This window comes from Mesocricetus auratus, unplaced genomic scaffold (assembly GCF_017639785.1).
Source record: "Mesocricetus auratus isolate SY011 unplaced genomic scaffold, BCM_Maur_2.0 Super-Scaffold_100006, whole genome shotgun sequence".
Taxonomy (NCBI): domain Eukaryota; kingdom Metazoa; phylum Chordata; class Mammalia; order Rodentia; family Cricetidae; genus Mesocricetus; species Mesocricetus auratus.
In genome coordinates, this window is record NW_024429190.1 from 97,581,785 (window position 1) to 97,601,518 (window position 19,734).

At 48.1% G+C, this 19,734-nt stretch overlaps 1 protein-coding gene across 1 annotated transcript in view; it reads right to left on the reverse strand.

Moving 5' to 3' along the window:
• Window positions 1-14,254, reverse strand: part of LOC101842002 (anthrax toxin receptor like) — a 24,601-nt gene extending 10,347 nt beyond the window's left edge. Inside the window, exons 1-10 of the mRNA XM_040747707.1 lie at window positions 13,800-14,254; window positions 10,018-10,089; window positions 8,557-8,628; window positions 6,351-6,432; window positions 6,218-6,251; window positions 4,820-4,899; window positions 4,675-4,743; window positions 4,262-4,342; window positions 4,108-4,168; window positions 841-939 (exon numbers count right to left, since the gene is read on the reverse strand). Of these exons, the coding sequence (XP_040603641.1) occupies window positions 841-939; window positions 4,108-4,168; window positions 4,262-4,342; window positions 4,675-4,743; window positions 4,820-4,899; window positions 6,218-6,251; window positions 6,351-6,432; window positions 8,557-8,628; window positions 10,018-10,089; window positions 13,800-14,047 (898 nt within the window). The 5' untranslated portion in view covers window positions 14,048-14,254. The remainder of the gene's footprint in view (window positions 1-840; window positions 940-4,107; window positions 4,169-4,261; window positions 4,343-4,674; window positions 4,744-4,819; window positions 4,900-6,217; window positions 6,252-6,350; window positions 6,433-8,556; window positions 8,629-10,017; window positions 10,090-13,799) is intronic.
• Between the last annotated feature and the right edge of the window lie 5,480 nt (window positions 14,255-19,734).

Consider the following 19,734-nt stretch of genomic DNA (forward strand, 5'->3'; position numbering starts at 1 on the left):
GAGTCAGAGGCGAATGGTAAGGCTCCTCCTAGGTTGCTGAAGGGAGCGAGTCTGGAAGAGTGGGCTCTAGGAAGAAGTTTGGGCTTTAGTCGCAGTGCGATGGGTCTTTCAGGGCCTGTGGATGTTCCAGATTAAGGCAACATGAGGTGCTGTGCACTGGGTACAGAGATAGGAGAAGAGGACCAAGAATGGCAACCAGGTTTAGAACAAGGAAGTGGGTCTATAGTTGTTTACTGAGCTGGAGAAGGCTCATCAAAGAATAGACATTTTTCTTTTTCTCCTTTGGGATCCTGAGAATTCTGTAACTGTGGCAGAAGCCGCTAATCCTTAACACGCATTCTATTGCCAGTCCACTGAGCTGGGGCAAAAAGCCAAGAGCTGAGCTGTATTCCCACTGGCTATGCTTCCGATTTCTCAGTCCTTGGTTTCCCCTCTGTGTGCTGTAATGAATGGCTTTCCGGAAAGACTTCCTGGACATCTTCCAGCTTCAGTCTGGAGGCTGCTGCTCTGTCCCATCTGTAGATGCCAGTTTCGGGTATTAGACCCTCAGGAAGGGGAGCAGGCAACAGGCTAAATGGATGCTGCAGTGAGGATGGGCCAGCATCATGCCAGCCTCCAGATGCCTTTGGGAGTCGGGGTTTATTCTTTCGTATGTTTGTGTGAAGGGAGATGGGGATGGGCATGCTGCTTGGTCCTTTTTCCCTTTTTCCATTGGTCCATGCTGCCTTTAGCTGCCCATTGGACATGGTCAGCAAGAGCAGAAGGCATGCCTGGACTACAGAAATGATTCTGTATGGTAATGTGTACCTCATGGGTACTGGGGTGCCAATGACCACTTACCAACAACTCTGGAGTCACTGAACGTGAATCTGCACATAACTTGTCTCAGGTCATCTGCACTCTTAAAGCCATTCCCACTAACGTTTACTTGGTAGGTGTCTGCAAGAAGAACATTTAAATGTTGGGGCAGAGGAGTTGGGCGCCATGCTCTCTCTGGTCTCACCTGTCATGGAGGGCTACCCTGAAGATGGAATTCTCAGGGGCCCTTAGGAAACAGCAGCAGTGTCTGATCCATCATCTATGGGGCTTGTGGGGCAAATCTCCATCTTTTGTCACTGAGTATCCATGCTAATGCATCTGGGAGGGGCCTTGAGAAGGTAGGAGTCCTACTGTGATCCCTGACCCAACAAGTCCAAAGTCATGAGAGTCCAGGCCTGTTTCAAGCTAGGCCAACTCAGCTGAAAGCTGAAAGCTTCCTGTTTGGAGACCTCACACACTACTGAATCCACATGGGCACTGTAGCAGAGGCAGAGCTCTCTCTGCACAGGGTTAGGGACCAGCTCCTTACTTGATGCCTGCGGTACCATGGAGCATGAAGGCTATCCGTTCTTTCCTGCATTTCCATAGTGTGCTAATAGAGACTCCAATAACAAGGGCGGGGACATAAGGAAGAGGTCTGGTCCCTGACCCACCCAAGAGAATACCTAGTAGTACATGGCTCCTCTTAGACACGGGTCCAGTCCCCGGCCCACTCAAGAGAGTCCCTCTCAGATACAGGTCACGAAGCCAATGCATCCTTCATCCTCATTCACCTTGCCCATCACTCTGGGCTTTAGCAAGGTCTTTCTAACCTCAGTGAACACCTCCCTGATGCTGACACAAAATAAACAGGATACAGAGAGGATGACTGGGTGGGTGAATCCACAGGCAGGACTCCTCTATCTTTTCCTCATTTGCCTGCATAGTTGCAGATGGCACCCAAGGGCCAGCTCATTCCTGTCTCCCACGTATTCCAGACACCTCGGAGTAGTTGACTAAGGACTCTCCTTTACAAGGACCCACTTCAGGCTCCATAGCACACAGGTAGACTCAGTGCCACCACAAGCCAACAGCTAATTCCGTTTCATTTGGGGTGCAGGTTCCTGCCTTTGGTTTCCCTGAAAGTGACAGGTATTGTTATACGGCAGCTACGCACAAGAAGGCCAATAGTTTAACAGTCCAGTGGCTAAGCAGATGTCTGGAGGCACCTGTCACCTTGGTTCAGCTGCAGGGGAGGAAAGAGTGACAATTTATGTTTTCACCTGGGGATTGTCACAGGTGTCCAGACACCAAGGCCTGTGTGTTTCCAGGCAGTCAGAGGCAGGTTGCACTGCTGAGAGTTTTATTTTTATTTGTCCCAGAAGCAGAAGAGATTCCGAAGAATCTTTTCTCCATCTCTCAGCATAGCAGACTCCCCACTCTTCCAAAAGAAGGGGAGGGACAGGGGCAGCCCAGAGCCAATGGCCAGCTTCTGGCACCCTTAATGCATACGAGCCTCTAGACTCTGTGCCTGTCCCCACACCATCCTTTGTCTGACTGTCTCTACATCTCCCAACGGATTTCTGCTGCTGGAGCTCCCATATGCATGGCACTGCCGCAGATCAGTGCCGAGGTTGGCACAGCTCACTAGCAGGCAGAGTTCTACCTTCTCAAGCCTGGAGCCTTGGGCTCCCACAGAATATCGAGGTCCAGACCCAGCTGCCAGAGACAGAAGGCAAGGAAGCGCTGAGCTGTCCACAGTGGTAAAAGGAGACTTAGGGCTCCCTGCTTCTCTCTCCTGCAGGGAACAAAATTCCGCTCTATGGGACCAAGTCCCTCATGTAAGTACTGACAGAGAAAGGCATTCTTCCTCCAGAAAAAAAACACACGTGTGTCCTTGGAATGGACAGAGGCCATCCTTGTCAGTTCTCATCCTGGAGGTCAGGCGTTAGCCATGACAATACTGGGGCGAGGTAAGCATGGCTGTCTTCGTAGATATCTTTGTCAGGCATTGGGTGTTTCCACTTGTCTCCAGGAGTAATGTGCATATTTCATATTACATACTACGTGTATATGCATACTGCCATGGCATATATAGCCATAAAACACAAGCACACAAACATCATTGCCCTTTAAAAATACTATATACTTGATCACCCATATCACACACATACACACACACACACACACACACACACACACTCTTTCTCTCTTCCTTCCAGTTCTTTAATAGCACATATATATTCACAAATGGACACACTCTGTGACTTACATAAAACAGCACACATGATCTATTCCACACTCAGTTATAAACACATACCACAAATATTGTACATGCTATTCCTATATAGCAGACAATATAAATACATGGCACAAATCCCATAGATATATACTAGACATCACATGTCACATAAAAGCTCAGGCATGTAGTATGTGTCATAAAAGCACATCATGTGGCACAGACAGCTCATGTGCCCTTCCACACCACAATCTATCCCTAGCACACATAGCACCATCATATATCAGACTTTCTCCTCCCATGCCTATTGGAGCCACTCGCTCCCCAGCCTTTCTATGACCCATATCATACTCCATATACCATGGGTACACACTGCTTACACACATCCATGGAAAGCATACTTACCACACACAAGCATTCTTGGGCTTTTCTGTGTCACTGTTCCAAACTTTTGGACATATTTACTGCAAGCTATTTTCAAAGACTTAAGAACCACACAGTCAGAGTTTAGCAGCCACACCACTCCTGATGCCAGTGTTCCATATTAGTTACTTTTCTTGTTGACGTTGTGACAAAATGCCAGACAAAACACACTTAGATTAAACAAAATAACCTGATCTTAGTTCGCAGTCCAAGTGTACAGTCCATCATGTAAGGGCATGAGGCTCTGGGTCATATTGCATCCACAGTCATAAATGATAAGAGAGGTGAATGCTAGAGCTCCCTTCCTTTAATCTTTTTATTTATTCAGCTTGGGACCTCAGGTCGATGAATATTGCTGTCCATATCTAGAGTGCTTTTTTCCCACTTCAATTAACCCAGTCGAGAAACTCCCTCACTCTTAGAGGCTTGTCTTCTAGTTAATTCTAGATCTCGTCCAGTTGATGATCAATATTATCACTACATACATCACATGCACCACACACATCATGGAAGCACCACACACAGGATAGGCATCCCATACAAACCACACTCAGAAACAATGTCACAACCATACATACGCGTGCAAATGCACACACTCTCTTGACTTACACACCATTTGCCCATGTCCGTGACCCCTCCGCTCTTACCTTTCGTACACACATAAGAGGGCTCCGCGGATAACACTTCGATACAGGAATTGGAAGCAAGCTGAGAGAAAGACAGAGACAGAGCTAGAAACGGGAAGGAGAGTAAGCCCCCGGGAATGCAGACAAGGTCCTCCAGTCGTGTACACCCACTTACCCTGTCAACGATGCCATTCAGAGCAGTGAACCCTTGTTTGGCCTCAAAATTGTGATTTGGGCTGTCTGCAATTTGGACCATCTATGATAGGAGAAGAGTGACTGACTGGTTTGAACCTCAGAGGGAGTCGATGTAATAGACTTGGGGCAGGAACTGTTGCCCTCAGGTCATGGTGAACCCGGGATGTCAAGCACTCACTGGCTTTCATTCAAAGCCAAAACTTAAGGAGTGGGGAGCTCTCCTGCCCATCCTTGATAGGGGGTTGGTTTACTCAACCAAGTGAGCTACCCTTTTACACTGGCTACTTCAAGCCCACAGCACCTTGGGCAGATGAGACTACACCATCTTGGCATTGTAAGGATGCTCTGCAGTCTTGCTCTAGTAGGCTATCCAGGGGCACTGGTCTCACTCACCTGCCATTTGTCATACTGATACACACCCACAGTGAAAACGGTTGCTCCCATTTGCCGAGATTTGTTGGCCTAAAAGAAAGAAGATGCTGAAAACAGGGCCCCAAATATCAGAGGCAAAGTGCTGACATTTGTGGCCTGGACTTACCTCTTCCAGGGTCAGCTTAAAATGCTTGTCCAACAACAGCCCGTCAGTCATAGCAATAATCACGCTGCTGACATTGCTGCCTGAAGAAGAAACAAGGAGTGGGTAGGTTTGGTAGGGGACACTCTAGGAATGGCCTAGTGAGTGGAGCTGCAGATGAGCACTGTCTACTGCAACAAAGTTGGTTGCTCCTAACTACTTGGTCTCATAGAGTGAAAAGAAGACTTGTGCACTGTATTCTACAGAGGGGTTTGAGACCCTTCCATTAGACCTGGTCTTTTATTCCCTGGCTCTGGAACCTCTGCCCTAAGTGCCATCTAGTTACTATGCTATAAGCCCAACCTCTCTTTGGGCTGGTGGGGAAGAAGGAGGGCCTTCCTTGATGAGGATGTCCAATGAGGCAGGTGGAGTCTGGGGCCAGCCAGCTTCAGGCACACTGTTAGGGACATTTTACTGGTAACAGTAGGCCCTAAGAGTCAAGACCCGCAATGAATATAGTAAAAAATGCCTTTTAGACGTGTTAGACTAGCTTAGTCAGGATTCCCACACCCAAGGCTGTACCTGATAACCCAAACCCAGTGATCATTCGCTCAGGATAACCAGACACAGTCCTAGACCCCATGATGCCCACTGGACACTATATAAGCATATACTTATGTATAAGGGACCAAGAGCAATGCTCTGCTCTGCATTATCAGGAGAGACCCTACCTTGATGTGCCCTGTGGCTGGAGAGTCTCCCTCAGGATTCTCACCCTTGAATCAGAGACTTCTGTTAGCGACTGGCCCTGACCTTCATCTAAGATACATTGCACAGGTGAGCAGTCTTGGGGAGACGGGCTTACGACTGTAGTTAGGAATTTATGTGTGAGCTTTATGTGATGACCCTCAACATAATAAAGTGTAACTTTTGTTGTACTAGCTACCTTATTGTTAGCCACCAGTCTCCAAGTCACAACGTCTTAGTCAGGGGACTCAATGGCCCCTCACCTAATGTCCCCACTGGACTCCACAAGGCCCATTACCCAGAGGGACACAGGTCTTAGATGGGCATGATTGACAAAGCAAGAGGTAGGAGAAGACTTTTAGCAGCCAGAGGAAAACCAAGCCCTGACTTGTAGCACAGGGTCCCCAGTCTGCTCAGGCTCTGTGCTTTCTTCTTCATATCCCCAGCACATCTGGAGGCCAAGGAACAGCGAGAACAAAGCCAACACATGACCACAGCAGCTACCGGTCCTCTCAGAAGCATCCTTAGTGGGTGCTGTGCTCAGAGGGGCCAGCTGCATGGATCGGGGGCCACTGGCTCCAAGAGTCAGACTTGAAGAGATCCAGGATCTGCACACAGACTCTGTAGGGAGCCCAGCTCTGTGGGTCCTGCCCACTGAAGGTGCAGGCAGCTCACCTTCTGAGGTAGCCTTTTTGATCTGTTCATTCGCCTGCCGGGAAAGGAAGAAAAGAAAATGGTGCATGATGAGATGACCCCAGTGGTACTCTAGACAAAGCCAGTACCCAGAGGTGTCTATAACAGTCTGTACCTTCTTAAATCCTTCCTGCATGTGTGTAAATCCTTCAGGCACCTCATCGTGGAGTTTTGCAAGGCCCTTAAGGATTGCTTCTCTACAAAGAATAACAGAAGTGGCTTGAAGGTTATTGCCAGGGCAAAGCATGTGGCTTTGTGCACTCTGCAGACCACCTGGCTGAGAAAGGACACTGGACAAGAGACACTGTCTCTCCCTTCTGAGCTGGGCCTTTATTTGATTCCATGAACACCAAGACAGGAAGGGACAGGGAATTCAGTGGGTCCCATATGGGAAGATCTGGTTTTCTTTGAGTTCATCTATGTTTTTGGGCACCCACGTCTTGGAGATTGGGACAGAGACCTTGCCCATTAAGTCCCTGGAGAACATCCTGGGATTTAAGCTAGGGTTTCACGGGGTACTGGTATCTGCGTTCTGAATGGGCAACCTGATGTCACCGTCACCCTCCTTCTGGGAAGTCTATTACTCATTGGGTAGGACTAAGGGAGCCATGTCAGCAGCTGAGTCACTGCACAACTCCTGTCTCCACTGTCACGGAACCCTGTTGTGACTCCCTCCTCCAGTCTGCTGAAGGCAGCTGGTCTGCTTAAGATCCAAGCCCAACTGTGAATTCCTCAAGCTTCTGACAGAGAAACCTCAGCCCGGGAGTTGGGCCTTGAGGCAACATGGCCTGTCAGGTGCTGTTAAGACACATAAAACACACCGAGGCAGGCAGGCCTGGGTCTGAAGGTCCTTCTAGGACAAGAGAGGGGTATGCGGTCCAGGATAATCTAATGTGACAAGGCTAAGCAGGCATAGCAAGGTGATCTACAGTGAACTCTAAGGTAGCTTCCTGTTGGGGAACAGAGAGGTTTTACAGGGGCTGAGCTTTGAAAGTCCCTTGCCCGGCACAGATATATCCTACTAGAAGATGAGAGAATCATGATCAACATGTCCAGTAGTGACCAAGCCAGGGATTTCCAACCCTAGTCCTGCCCTCATCTCTTGCCAGCACAGCCCAATCCAGTTCTCTGCCTTTGGCCAGCCGAACCCAACTCTTTGCCAACGCCCAACCTTCTTCCATTCCATCACCTACTGCTCTATCTGACCTCCGAATCTATCCTTCTGCCCGACTCGGTTCACTATCGTCTTCCGATTTCTATCCTCCACCTAGTTCAGACTCAACTCTTCCACTCAGCCCAGGACAACCCCTGCCCCACCCAGATTCTCCCTTTTGCTTCCCCTATGACCTGAGGCTTCTCTATACTTGCCAGAATTGCCCTCAGGAATTTTCTCTGGCATTCAGATTTAAATTAGGCTTCCCCAAAACCAAGCTGCTAGGGTACGCTATACCAGGCCTTACCTGAACTCCTGGGAGCCAGCCACTTCCTGCCCCCCCACCCAGATGGACCTCAGGTGCCATGCCCACAGACTCAGAGGTTCTTGTCCCATCCATGAGGTGGTCTCCCTCACCTCCTGCTCCTGCCTTTTCTCTAGGTCCCAGGACAGAGAGTGTCAACACCTCCAGACACCCCAATCCTCAGTGCCCTCAGACCTCTTTTCTGGTTTTCTAACTCCGTATGGAGTCTCTGGAAGAGCATGTAAAGTTGAGCTTCTCCCCTCATCAGTCAGAAGCCCCAACTTCTTACCTCTGGGATTCGGGGCACTGTTGGGCCACCCCACTTTCCCGCTTCCTGTTTCCCATGCCTTCCTGTGGCATGTAGCACAGGTGACTCCTGCCCCCATCTTGAGGCTCGATTATTTGTGACCTCAGGGCACCTAGCTGCCCTCCCCATACTCCAGTGCTTTCCTCAGGGTTCTCCAGCTGTCGCTCTGCTTCACTAACCCAAGAAGAGAGGGGCCTTGTTCAGGGCAGGCCACACACAGGCCAGAATGCACATAATATCTCACCTGTTCCCTGTAATTGTGGGTATGAAGGGTATATCCACCATATATATCTCACCAGCTCCCATATGTTGTTATGGGCAAAGTCTAGGTAAGATTCAGGAGTGGAGAACTTCTAGAAGTATCAGGCCTATGTGTTCTACTTAAGTACAGTTCCAAGGGTGTTAGTAACCTAAGGCTGGGGATCAATTTGGGTACATTGGTCCCCTGTGGATGAGCAATTTGGGGAGACCCCAGAGGTCTCTACAAGCCCTCAGTTTCCTCAAGATCCCAGTGTCCTGGCCACTGGGCTAGTCCTGGGATTCAGAGCAACACGTACCTGTCTGAGGTGAGTGGAACGATGACATCAGCCAATGTTGAGTAGATAATGATGGAGATCCGCAGTTTAGGGCTGGGGACAAAGCATATGTACTGAGAAGCCAATACACTAGGTCACCAACCTGTCAGGGAGCAGACATGCACAGAATCCCTGTCCCCACCCCATCTCTTTTGCACTGGGGTCACTCAGAGGTGAGGCGTTAAGGTAAAATTGGCAAAGGATTCTAAAGCCCATGGAGACTTGTAGCTCCAGGCAAAAGAAAGACCATGTGAGGACAACCGCCTGCTCCATCCCACGCTTCAGCTCTCTTCCCCTCAGGCTCTCCCCCCCTTTTCTCTCCCCTTGCCTCCCACCCTTTCCTCTTGCATATGGACACACTCTCACATCACCCATTCTGAACAGGCAAAGAGGCTCCCACACTCCCCCAGAGGGGCTTCATTATCCCTGGCCCCAATAGCAAATTCTTTGCATCTCTAGCTACCTTTCTTAACCCTCCCTGCCTCCAACTCAAAGAGATCACTCTCTGTCTGGGAAGCCCTTCACAGGCGTGCCCTCCCGCCTCTCTCTCCCTATGGCTCACAGGAGGAAATCAGATTCTCTTGGCTTAGCATGATGTCCACTATGGCTTTCTCCCCAGGCTATCTGTGGTTCTCTTCTCCCAGCCTTTCCTGAATTACCTTGACTCCCTGGTCTAAGGGACCACATACTCGTTGGGTGTAAATGCTATAGCTTGAGTTGGAAATGTCCCTCATTGTCCCATGTTTTGAGCATGTGTTCTCCATCTGGTGACACTATTTTCGGGTGGCTCTGAAATCTTTAGATGTTATCTAGCTAGTTGAGTCAGATCATCAAGCTATAGCCTGGTCCCTGTCCGTACGATTATCTTTCTTCTTCTTGGTCTACCATGGTGTGAATAGCCTTGGATATGTGTTCCTCTTGCCATGCCCGTGGAGGATGGACTAGAACCCTCTGAACCTGTGAGCCACAGACACCTCTCTTTAGTTGTGTCTGATAAGTGTTGGGGTCACAGTAACATCACCCTTTGACCCTGTTCATTCTCTCACCTCCAGGACTCAGTTCACATGTGCAGTTTCTCTAGGGCCCTAAATTTCCCCCTGAGGATTCCTGCCTTTTCCTCTGTCTTTCCATGACAAGCTCACCAATCCACGCCTCTGGCCCTGAGCATCCTATACTAAGTATAAGTTACTGCCTATCATGATGTGCTTTCCACGCTGAGGGGTCCCAGAGGGTGGACCCTGTCACTGTACCACACCTAACCCCCGAGTAGGATCAGCAAGAGCTGGAGTACCCCACCGGACTCTGTCTCCCGTTAGCACACCAGCCTGGGGCTATGCTCCTCTATGAGGGAATCTCACGCCCATCAAATCTAAGAAACCGGCTCTTTGTTAGAGGGCTACTCCCTTGAAGCACAGAGGCGATGACAGCCAGGAGAAGCCATACTTCTGGAATTTCTTCACCAAATTCTCCGTAAATGTACAAATATGTATCCAGTTTTTGCCCACACTGCCTGACCTGAAGACAAAGGAGACATATGTCAAGATATGACATATTAAAGGTATGACATATTAAAGGTATGACATATTAAAGGAGGCATATGTCAATGCGTGACATATTAAAGGGTGTGGAAGGGTAGTTTTGGCCTTTCCAGTCTCCCATTGTCTGTTTTTAAGCAACATGCCCCTGGGTCAGTGCTGCTGACCATGGTGGATCATCACGAGAGTGACTTTCTTTAGGGCCTGTAGTGAACAGAAAGTATCCAAACAGCCTCATCTACTGAGACTGTGAGATCCCCCAAAGGGCCTTTAGGGTCTCACCACAGTGCCTGGTTGTGCTAGGTGAGGGTTATGTAGTCTCACAATGAAGGAAGCTGTCTTGATTGGAAGAGCCACCTACTGTTCTGATGTGTGAGGCTTTCCACACTGACTTTAACTTAACAATTCTCAGTCCCGACCATGGATGAGTGGGTCAGGGCTACTGGCACTATTGTTGTCAGAAGGCTTGTGACCACTAGGAGAGGCCTACAGGGTGACCCAGGCTTGGCTTAATGAACTGTCTGGTTATTAGGGGTCAAAGCTACTCCTCAGGTGAGATCATTGCCGGGCGGGAAACATTTGGGGCACAGGTTGGGTCTTGAGGACTGTAGGTCTTCCCAGGGCTTTGCTGGCCACCATGCCACACCAGCTGCAGCTGTCTTGTCTTCCCCACCAGGGTAGACTGGAACACTCAGCCATGAACCAAAACAAAGCCCTCCATTGTTTTTATTTGTGTGTTTACAATATTCACACTGAAGTCTCATGCCCTGTATATGTGTTTAGGTGACACTGCGGTGCTCAGCAATTGCTGGGCATGCTTTGAACTCTGAAAACCCATCCATGAAACAAACTCTCCCATGGAGAATTGATGTATTCTCCCCACATTAGAGAAATACAAATAAAATCTGTCAAGTGTTGTCCTGTCACACTGATCAGGGAAGTAACGAATAGCAGAGTCCACAGGTTCCTCCATATTTCCCAGCATTCATTCACAGCCTAATGAAGGAAAATTTCTCCAGGAACTGGGCTTTGGCTATGGAGTCGGCTGTTGTGTCCCAGCTTCCTTAACACCCTCCAATGCCAGGCTGTCCTGAGCCTGGCTCAGCGTCTCTAGCAGCCGCTGACAAAGAGCTGTAGACTTGCTCGTTTCTTCCCTGGAGTTGTCGATTCCAATTTCTACAAGAGCCATGGGATGTTCCCATGAAGACTCTGAGATCCCTGGGCCTATTTTCTCCTGCTTTGCCCCCGCGTAGAGAGGAAACAGATTAAGAGCGATTGTAAGTGCACGAAGAAATGAAGCAGGGTGTGATCAGCTTCTGAACACACACAGCTGCTCGAGATAAAGGAGGCAATAAAGGGAATTCAATGAAGAGACAGAAATACTGAAGGGAAACCAAGCTGGAAATGAGGGAAACTAAGAAGCTAAATTAAGTGCTGGGGATGGGAAGCCTCACAAACAGAATGGGTTATGAAAGCACAGAGCATGAGGTGTTGAGAAGAGGGTAGAGAGACTGGAACATTCAGTCAAGGATAATGGTAACATTTAAATAAGCGAATAGGACTTGTGCAACCATTGGACACCATAAAAAGGCAAAATTATGAACTAGGGGCAGAGACAGCAGAATAATCTCATACAAAAGGGATAGAAAATATTTCCAAGCGGCTGTGCATACGGTGCAGTTGGTGAATTGGGCGCTGTGTAAGCGTGAGGACCTAAGTTAGAATTCCCAGACCCTTCATAAGACTGCAGTAATGCACGACCTGCAATCCCAGAGCTCCTATGAGGATATGGAAGACAGAAACTCTACCCACAGGCAGTCCCTTGTGCCTCTCGCCTCCCCTCCCCCAGGACAAAAACCCCCTTCTCCCTCACTGTTTAGTCCTCTATCTCCTGTCTTTGTCTCTAATCCCCTGTCCTCTGTCCCTCCGGGGCAAATAAATCTCCTTTGTCCTGAGAACTTGGTCTTGGGGTGTCTTATGTCAACACCGGTCCCTTTATTCTATATGGAAAAAAAGAAAAAGCCTTCAAGAAACGTGATACTCGGTAATATGATTAAAAAGTAAAATAAAAATGTAAAAGCTTGAAGGGAGGGTCAGATGTGGGCTATTTCCCTTAGAGTTACTGGTCATGGAGGCTGCCAAAGCAAGACAAGCAACTGCCACTGCTCTTAGGTGCCCATAAGAACTGGATGCTAAGACCATATTGCCAAAGACACCATTCACTCCAGTGGAGAGACATCGAGAAATCAAGCAGGGACTGCTCTGGAAGCTACCTCACTTGCTGGCTAACTTCGGCTTTGTTGGAAGGTCTATGCAGGCTACAGAAGAAAAATTGGCAGCGTATTCAACTGTGGGACCTGTATGCCACACAGTGGCTGTCCATGACTGGCCAAGCAAGGCCTGTGCCCACTGATGGAATTGAAGCAGGTCTGTTAGTGATAACACATTGCCTTCTGATTGGATTTGAGTCCTACTCCACAAGAGGGACTTCCGATCTGGCCTTATAAAACCTAGTCAAAAGCCTGTGACTGGGGAGATCATAGATTTTAGTGGGGAAGCTACTAGGGTTGCTTTGCTAAATGGACACAATGTGTCCATTAAACTTACTACTAAGTAACTATGTTATTTAGAGTGACGGTAGGTTACTGCCACCTTTGACTTTGGCCAAGTACGGTTGATCAAAGGTTTTGTTTGGTTTTTGCAATGAGCAGTAACAATTGCAGAGGCTCGCAGCTGGTTAGAGCAAGTGGGTTGTTTCCAAGTTGAAGGAGTGGAAAACTCAGACGCAAATGATAATTTTTTATCACACCCTCTAACGTCGGGGGAATATCACCCAAGATTGCTTAGAAAAAGCGAAAGCTGGGGAAGGTGAGCTCTGGACAGGACATGACTGCTGAACTCTTGAATGCACAGCAGCTAGGAGAGCCTGCCCAAGAGCTCCGTGAGACCCAGCTCATCAACACTGTCATGGGGCCCCATCCCTCCCTGATGGTTTATTTGTGGCTAATGGTTGCCGGAAGAGGGGGAGGCAGTTTCTTCAGTGATGTAGTCACTGGTTGGGTGCCCTGCTCCTGGAAACAACCTAATGAAACTCGCTGAGTCATTAGAAAACAAACACGAAAGTAGAAAGGGAGATAGATGACTAATAGAGGGAAGGAGGAGAGAAGGTAAAAATACATTTCATGCATGTATAAAAATAATAGAGAAAAATACAGACAAGTCAAATGGCTAAACTCAGGAGATTGAGCATAAACATGATTTCCCCTTTTATAGAAATTAAGAGCACACTGCAAATTTCTGTAAGCCAAGAAATTGATACTTAGATGCCACACCACCAGAGAAGCCCTGAGCTTCTCAGGACAGTAAAACTACGGCTACTACAAGCAGCAATGCTGAGACAGTGCCTACAGTGGCAGCAGCAATCTCCAACGTCCCTCTGTGGGTAGTTGACATGGCTAAAACGGTACCTTTCAGTAGCCTTTGGCCTGAGGGGCTTGGTGACAACATCAGGGCCAAGATGCTAGGAATAGAGTCATCCAGAAGGCCTGTGTTGGCCTCCCTACATTCAGGAAGTCAGTGACAGAAGCCTACATCCTGGGGAGGGACCACAATGATCTTGACTGTCCTGCAGAGTCAGACCTACCACTGATGCCCAAGGTGTTTCTAGGGACAGAAAGGATGACAACTCACTTGTCCAGGATGATGTAGAGGTCGAAAACACCCTGACAGTCCTCCCCTGACTGGCCTTGGTACAAGCTTTGTCTCATGCGTTGGATCTGGCGTTGGTGGAAAATTGGGAAGCTGTTGCTCAGGCGATGGAGCAGTTTCCAGCCAGGGCCATGGTAATGGAGGCCTCTAGCTTTTGAAATGGGAAGAGGCAACAGGAGCAAGAACAGAAAAAGTGCCAAGCAAGGCATGCGGGGAATGTGAATCCCCATGTTGTCTGACCCAGTGACCTTGCTACCTCTTGGGAAGCTGTTGAAGGTCACATGTAGGCTGAATGATAGGTCTCCTTGGCCCCTTTCTTCACCATCTCTGCCTGGACCCAGGAATTGAGGATTGCCACTTGTACCCTACCACCAATGGCAGCACTCCACCTGGAATACTCAGAGCATGGGAACTTGGAGGCAGCTTGGTGTCCTTCCCCAAATACCTGCAGAGCCCCTCCCCTTCCTTGGGGCAAAACACCCTGGGTTTGTGATGCACAGGGAGGTTGACATGGTGACTTTGTGACCTGCCCCTCTGCCCAATGCCTTCATGCTGACTGACAGTGGCAGTCACAGGCCCTTTGCGGGTGTCTCAGATGAGGCCTCCTTGTCTCCAATCCCAGTCCCTCATAGGACATCTTTAGGGGACAATTCAAGGCACCCAGGTGTTTTGTTAGTGGAAAAGGTGATTGAACTAACCAGTTACTATGAGTGACGAGATCAAGATAGCAAGGGACAAGTGTGTGGAAAGCGGGAGGCTAGCAGTGACCTGGTCAGCATGCAACGTCTGGTTTCAAAAGGAGACGGAGACTGTGCTGCCGCCAGGGTCCCCTGTGAGTGAGAAGAGCTCACCCATCCATTGCCTCGATGATGACTTAACAGAACCATTTTATTGTGATCTCAGGTTAAGTGGGTCAGACCCTCAGGAAAGGCGGATTGGGAGGCCCCCAGGAAAAGGAAGTCCCAAGCACTAGGAGAGACTGGAATTGTCTGGAAGCTTCCTCACTGGCCCCTGAGAGCAACAGGGCTGAGGAATTACAGAGTGGGACTCAATGAGGGTTGTTGTGAAACCCCAGCCTGTGACTTGGGTCTCTTCACAGCATCAATGGGCATGAACATTCTTCATGGAGGCTCTGAGCTTGAGGGGACAGTATCTGCAGGGAGTAGTTTGAGATGGGAGGCCTTTATGACATCACTTCACCAGGGATGGTGTCAGAGCTTCACCAGCCTGTCGAGGTTCAGAGAGGAGTGTGGGTGGGCTGTCCTGTGTATCACCCTTCTGCATAAAAGTACCTGGAGTGGCAGAGGGGGGCGTGGCGTGGAGAGATGGTGCCAGTGCCAGACAACTGCATTCAAAAGGAATTCAGAACCACCCAGAGTGTGAGGGAAATCATGTTTAGAAATACCATGATCACTTTTTAGGACTGTACATGGTCTGAAAAGGCATCAAGAGCTGAAACTTTTAATTCAGTCTAAAATAGATCTCGGTATGTACAGCATAAAGTTTACAAGGCATAACCCAGGGCCTGTGGGAATCTTGGGTTTTCTTTTGCTATTGTCTTTAATGATGATCTCAATTGATCGAACTTGGGATACTTGCTTTATCATGTTGGAGTTCTCATCACATCTTCTGTGACCGTTCTCATTGTCATAGTCTTATAGTTTCTCCCATTGAATAGATACCTCTTAGACTTTAATCTTTTATTCATTCCAAAGTGGACTGGCCATCTGTTCACAGACTTGGGAGTTTGTTCCTCTGAAGAACCTGTGTGTATGTGTTCTTTCTCCTTCTAGCGTGTTTATCCTTCTCTATTGACTCATTTACATCCTATGTTCCAAACACCAGGCCTTCATCAGTTGTGGCAATATCTTCTTCCAGTGCACGGGTTGTGTTTTTCACTTAATTTTGAAAAAAAAAACGCACAGTTTCTTAGTTTTAACACAGGATGTTGTGGGTTAAATGAAAGGCCCTAATCTCCAAGGTAACAACTCTGTATTCTAGTGGACATCTTTAATCATTGGGGACAATCCTTCAAGGGACGGTGAGCTCTCCATCCCTTCCATTTCTTTTCCTGGCTTGTGAGATGTGCCAGCCCGAACAAATGTTGAATGGAGGTATACTTTGGTAAAGTTCTAGAGACAGGTACTACCTTCCTAAAGTCCCAAAGACGTAAGATCCTGGAGCTTTCAGAGCTGTGAGCCAAAGCTTGACAAAGGGGATGCTGATGAAACCCTCCCCAATCTGAGAGCTCTTGGTAGCTGCGGTTGCTGGTGGAAAGGATGCTTTCCTGACCTGTGCTGCCCATCCTCGGGTGCTGGCCCTATGTCCATGCACACCAGCAGTCTAATTAGACTCTGTGGTTTATAGAGAAAGAAAATCTTAGTTTGAAATTTTATAATTAGTTTTAGAAATCTAATATTTTAAAATGTGGTTTAAATGGCCACTATTATATAAGTGTGCAATATATATATACATACACACATATATAATTTTTGTAGCAGAACAAATAGTTCTAAAAAATAAGTCCACCTTTTAAAACTTAAATGCTTCAGGAGTTTTCTTAGGGAACCTCAAAGCTAACTAACTCACAGATCAACTGTCATTTTGCTACTCCCGAGGCAGTTTTTTTCTCTGAACACCTTCAGATTCTCCAGTGTCACAGAACTTGTCCCACCCTGGAACAGGGCTGTCATTCTACAAGTGGGGAGCGGGGGCTCTCAGAAAGGCAAAGGGGCAGTGGGAAGCTTCCGCAAACACCCGGGAGAGTTTCTAGGCTCTGAGAAGACACAGCTGTGCTAGACCAACTCCATCAATGAGGATCTCAAGGTGTAGGCTGGAGGAGTTTTGGGGAGCCTTGCATAGAAAAGGCAGGAGCTGCACAAGCAGAGGTCAGGGTGGCACCAGGGGAGGAGCCGAGGTATGGATGGGATGCTGGGTGGGAGCTGGGGCAGGCTGAGGTGGGGTGGAGCGAAGGGGTGGAGTGGCTGGGGTGGGCGGTAACTTCCTGTAGCAGTGACTGAACCAGACAAATACTCTACCCACACACAGACTTCAGTTCCAGGCAGCTGGCCCAGGTCCCAGGAGTCGAGTCCTCGGGAATTGCAGACTGCAGACCAGAAACCTGGGACCTGGGTTGACTCTGTTTTGGTGGTCTGGATCCTCTTAAGGGGTAGTTGGGATACAGGGTGACAGATTCTAGACCCTTGGAAATGTGAGTTGCAGAGGCTCTATCTAGTCCAGCAGCCCTCCTTGTAGGTGGGGCGTGGCTGCTGAGTTGCACAGATTTGTGGGCTGTGGACTATGCTGACACTGAGGTATGTCCGTGCAGAACCCAGAAGTCACGGGGAAGCATGACCCATCTCAATTTTCTCCCCTCTCGGTTGTCTGCTTCTCTGTCCTTCCTTCTTCCTTCACTTTCTTGCACACGAGAATTCTGATTTTACTTTCTTTACTCTCAAGTTAACTTTCTGGGCCTTGTTTCCATCCATAAATGATGGTGAGTGCTCTGTTCTCAGTCAGGATGTGGGCTGGGCACTAGGGTAAGAATCACACACCAGCCACAGAGCTTTCTCTAACAGGTATTTCCAAACATCTGCCAATGTAACATGTTCGGTAGCCATAGTGGGAAGAATGAACAAATGATCAAGAGCTGTTTCTGACTGGGTGTGAGTGGTAGTAAAAAATGACAGTAAACTAAATGCTTGTGAATGCCCCTGACAATTCACACAATAAGCAACGTGGTTTTACAGCTTAGTGAGGCACACAACATTTTAAAAATTTAACTGTGGTATTTGAAATTAATGTTCATGTGTTTGTAGGTAGAGGGCCAGTGTGAAAGTATTTTATGTTAATATCAGATTTTCTTGGCCGCGTTTCCAGTGAAGATGTCTAGAAAAGCAAGTCTGGTTAAATTGGGAGGGAAAGCAGAAAGACGATACTGAGACCTTTCATTTCTTGTAGAATTCAGTCTTGTCAGTGAGACATGGCTTCATCTTTTTAATCTTTCTTGTATGTACTTTATTATATATGCCCTTAGGCTAAACCACAAGATACCAAAGTTGTTTGTTAATTATCATTTAAATCCAGTTTGATAGTTTATTATGTTCTCTAATGCACATTCGTCAGTTGAGGGTTTTCATCTGACGCTCCATGGGAAACTTGGCCATTAGGTTGCACAGACATGAGCAGAAACTAAACGTTCTGGAGGGAGCTACAGTGAGTTTAGTGAAGTAGTTTGCCACATCATATCAAAGAACACTGGGCCATTTCTGTGTGTGCATGGGGCTTCAGTTTCAGAAGCTATTGCAAGGATTTCCTAAGCCTTAAAGATGGTTCATTTGTATAAATTACTTTTATGTATAAAATAAACATTTAATAGAAAAATTATAACTTTATAATATTTTCTCCTGATTCTAACACTATGGATGAGAAAGGAAAATATGTCTCTCAAAACAAAAAATAACCCACCCCAAGTTAATGTTATCAGTTTTTGCAATGATTTAAAATTTTAAGCAAAATATTTTAAAATGGCACCCTGTAGAAAGGAAGGAAATGAAGAGGTAAAAACATTACCTCCCATAGTAGACCAAGGCAAGTACTTTAGCCGGGACACATTCAGATTAGCATCAGCAGGATGGGGAAATGTGCCCAAGAGGGACGAAGACGCTGCCACCATCCCACAAATGCTCTTTTGTTAGTGCCTATTCATTCCCTCTGGAGCCAAGGCATGCAGAGGACTCCATAGACACTGACAGAGTGGGATGTGATGATGACTTTTCTAATTACTGATTTGTGGGCCCTGCAATTCAAGTGTCCAGTTAGCTATACCCATGATGCTTGCCTTGTGGAAAATCACAGAATATTTGAAACAAGTGGTGAAACTGCTTTCCTAAGCTTCGAAGGGCAACCTGGTACCCAGACCTGCCGTCAAGGAGCCGTCTCCCGAGAGTCTGGTGGAGCAGACAACGCTCTCTGCTGGAGAGGGCTGAGCATCTTCCTTGTCTTCTGGCTCTGCTGGGGTCAGTGTGAGACTCCTGTCTCCCACCAGTGCCCGGAGTTGCCCTTGACCAAGGGCAGTGTTGCACTTTTGGCCTCTGGGAAGAAGAATCCAGAAACTGAAGTCAGACAGGGAGGGAACTTTCTTCCCTGCAGCACAGATGGCAAGGTCCCTGGGATCTTCTGAGGCCTCACGTTCCATCCCACAGAGAGACAGCCAGGGACCAGGGGAGCTGGGGCCAGATAGTCAGTATGCTGAGGATCTGGTTGCTGGAGAAATATCTCTGCTCTTGTCTCTCGATATCAGTAAAGACTAGACTCTCTTGGGTGTCTGCAGGAGTCAGGCTGCTCTCAGTAGGTGTCAGTGAAACCCTTCCATGCCCCCTGAATCCTTGAGGGCCCTCACACACGGAGAGGAGCCCTGGAAGGCTCAGGCCAGCAGCTGTTTTCGATTCGGCCTGGCATGGAGGCTGCCCTCAGGGAGATCAGCATAAGGCAGCAGAATCTACTCTCTGTGTGGTCCTGTGCAGTCTGTGTGTTGGGATCACACAGTACGTTGCCCATCATGGCTTATTTTGATTCTTGTGAGGCTACATCATGTGACTCGGGCCATGTTCAGTGACGGGATCTCTACCTCCTGGCCTTAGATAAGAATTGCCTCTGTCCACTTTGGTTGGTGATGCTCCAAAGTGAGATTTGCCTGAAAAAATCCTGCTTATCCCAAAGATAGGGGATTGAGATGGTCTGGATAGTGTAACAAAGTGCTGTGCCCTGTCTTCCTTTTTTCTAGGATGGGATCTGCGTTTTCACCAGGGTAGGCTGAACTAGAAAAGATGGAGAGTGACAAGGGGGATGCGATGATTTGGTCCCTTTCCCTTTCTTTCTCTGACACAAAACACCACAGACAGCCTGCTGAGGGTCC